The 2,133-nt window shown below is 47.1% G+C and overlaps 1 protein-coding gene across 1 annotated transcript in view; it reads right to left on the reverse strand.

The window, feature by feature from the left end:
- Positions 1-2,133, reverse strand: part of IQCA1 (IQ motif containing with AAA domain 1) — a 176,208-nt gene that overhangs the window by 78,708 nt on the left and 95,367 nt on the right. Inside the window, 1 exon segment of the mRNA XM_012648831.1 lies at positions 861-867. Coding sequence (XP_012504285.1) covers positions 861-867 — 7 coding nt within the window.

Below are 2,133 nucleotides of genomic sequence, written 5' to 3' on the forward strand. Positions count from 1 at the left end.
GTTCATTGCTAAGTGACTTTTTAATAGCTAGTTAATAAAATACCTTCACTCAACAAAGACCATACTGTGTAGCTGGTAATTGCAGATTTATATGGAACAAGCTTCACTAACAGTGAGGTTTTAATTTGCAAGTGTAAAGCTCCCTCATGCATATTTAGAGGAAGAGATGCTTAGAATAAAATTAAAAGTCTTTCAATTCTCTTTATTCTTGGGCACTTATGCAAAATTATCTTGCGGAGTAAGAGGAGAATTTAAAAAATTAACTGTATTAAGTTTTTTTTCTTGAACAAGTTAGAACTTTTGGCGTACAGGCAGAACAATAAGGCAGTAGGTGGTCTCATGGGTTGGGTTCCCTGGAAACACTCAGATGGAGACTCGTGCAGGGGTCTACTGAGAACACCATCCATAAGGAAGGAAGGGAGGGAAGCAGCTCTGGGCAGAGGGAGAAGCTGAATTGTGATGCAATTGCAAGAAAGCCGTCAGCTGATCCTGCAGGGAGAACCCTTAGGAGTTGCCCCAGCAAGGTGAGGGGCTGGGTTTTGGTACAAACACATGACTCTCCCTGGATGTGGGCTGCCCCAGGAGGGTGTAACCTCATCTGGAGATGCTCCCTTAGAACAGAGCGATTCTGGGGAGAGACTTAGCAGTGAGCTGTCAGCACCGACACCCTGGGCAGCTGGGTGATCGAGTGCCTCCGTCCTGAGGGGGCATCTGAGGGGCCCATTCAGCATCCACGGCCAGCGGACTGGGGCGTGCTCCGAATGAGCAGCAGGGGGTCTCCCTTCTTTTGTTCATGAACTTATATTTTTTCATATTTATGTTAATTTGTAACTATTGCATGGACTTGGGAAGTTTTCAACCTTCTATCTGTATGATATTTTTAAAAGAATCTATTTTCCACTTAAAGAGGTTAGTTGAAATATTCAGATAATCCTATTTGTTTTTTTATATGAGGTCTTTCCCAAGTTTTCTGGGATCGTATATACGGGACTGGCAACTGACTGATAAGTGATCGATTATAAAAATACCCCAACGATGAACAACAATGGGACGTGGTTAAAGACACAGACGCAGACAAAGGGAAGCAGCGGGAGGTTTGCCACCGCTCACGGTGCAGGAGACTGACAAGCGAGGCGAGAGGAATCGTCACCTGCGGCTGGCCAGCGCACTCATGCCGAGGGATCCTAAACAAAGTACTGGCTTTGGCCACCATCGCCGACAGCTTGCATTTATGTCGACTCTGAGTGTTGCCGTTTCATGTTCACCATCACCCCTTCTCCCTTGCGCACAACTTCCGACTCAAGTAGCTCATCCTGCCTGAGCGCGCACTCTGGGCCACTTCTCTCTCACCGTGACAGGGCACAGAGTTCCCAGACGCAGCCCGGCCGGCCCCATCCAGTTGCTTCTCCCGCAGAGAAGTTCGCGGGCCTGATGGTCAGAACCCGGCCTTGCAGCATGAGGCTGTGGCTGTTGCTACCTGAGCTAGAGCCCGGTCTCCGCCTCCGAACAGAGTCACGGTGGCCTATACCTGCAGGGGTCCACCCCGGAGAGCTGACTCAGATTAGAGTCACAGAGGGTCGGGATCTTTACGGATCCGCTCTTCAGAGTGGATTCGGATTCGATTTGGGGCAGCTGTGAAGTGGTATCTGCAGCTCTAAACTTAGTCACGTTTTAGGATGACGCCATCTCCAAGCCTGAGCTCCACTCCCCACAGAAAGAGTTTACGCTGAGAGCACACGGCAGCCCTGAGAGTGCAGTTGTCCTCCCCTCCCATTGCTGCACCGCAGATAAAGGCATCTGGGAAGCCCGCCCCACCTCAGCTTCAACCCCACCACACAAGGGAAGGCCTGGTCCAAAGTGACACTGTGTGAACTCTGATTTCCTTTGGAAAAAAAAATACTTCTACTAAAATATATCCCAGATGTCAATGTTAAATGATAAATTTGAATGAACACATGTTGTTTAAATTAGATACAGTCATTTCAACTTTCCAGTGGTTACTTGGTTTGTCAAACATTTTTCTTCTCTCTACTCTTGAGGAAACACAAGTGGGATAATTTATTTTGAGGAATGAAAATTCAAAGTGTCCCCTATAAATATATACAACTATTACGTACTCATAATAATTAAAAG

The sequence above is a fragment of the Propithecus coquereli genome, unplaced genomic scaffold (assembly GCF_000956105.1).
Source record: "Propithecus coquereli isolate 6110/MARCELLA unplaced genomic scaffold, Pcoq_1.0 Scaffold295, whole genome shotgun sequence".
Classification (NCBI taxonomy): Eukaryota; Metazoa; Chordata; class Mammalia; order Primates; family Indriidae; genus Propithecus; species Propithecus coquereli.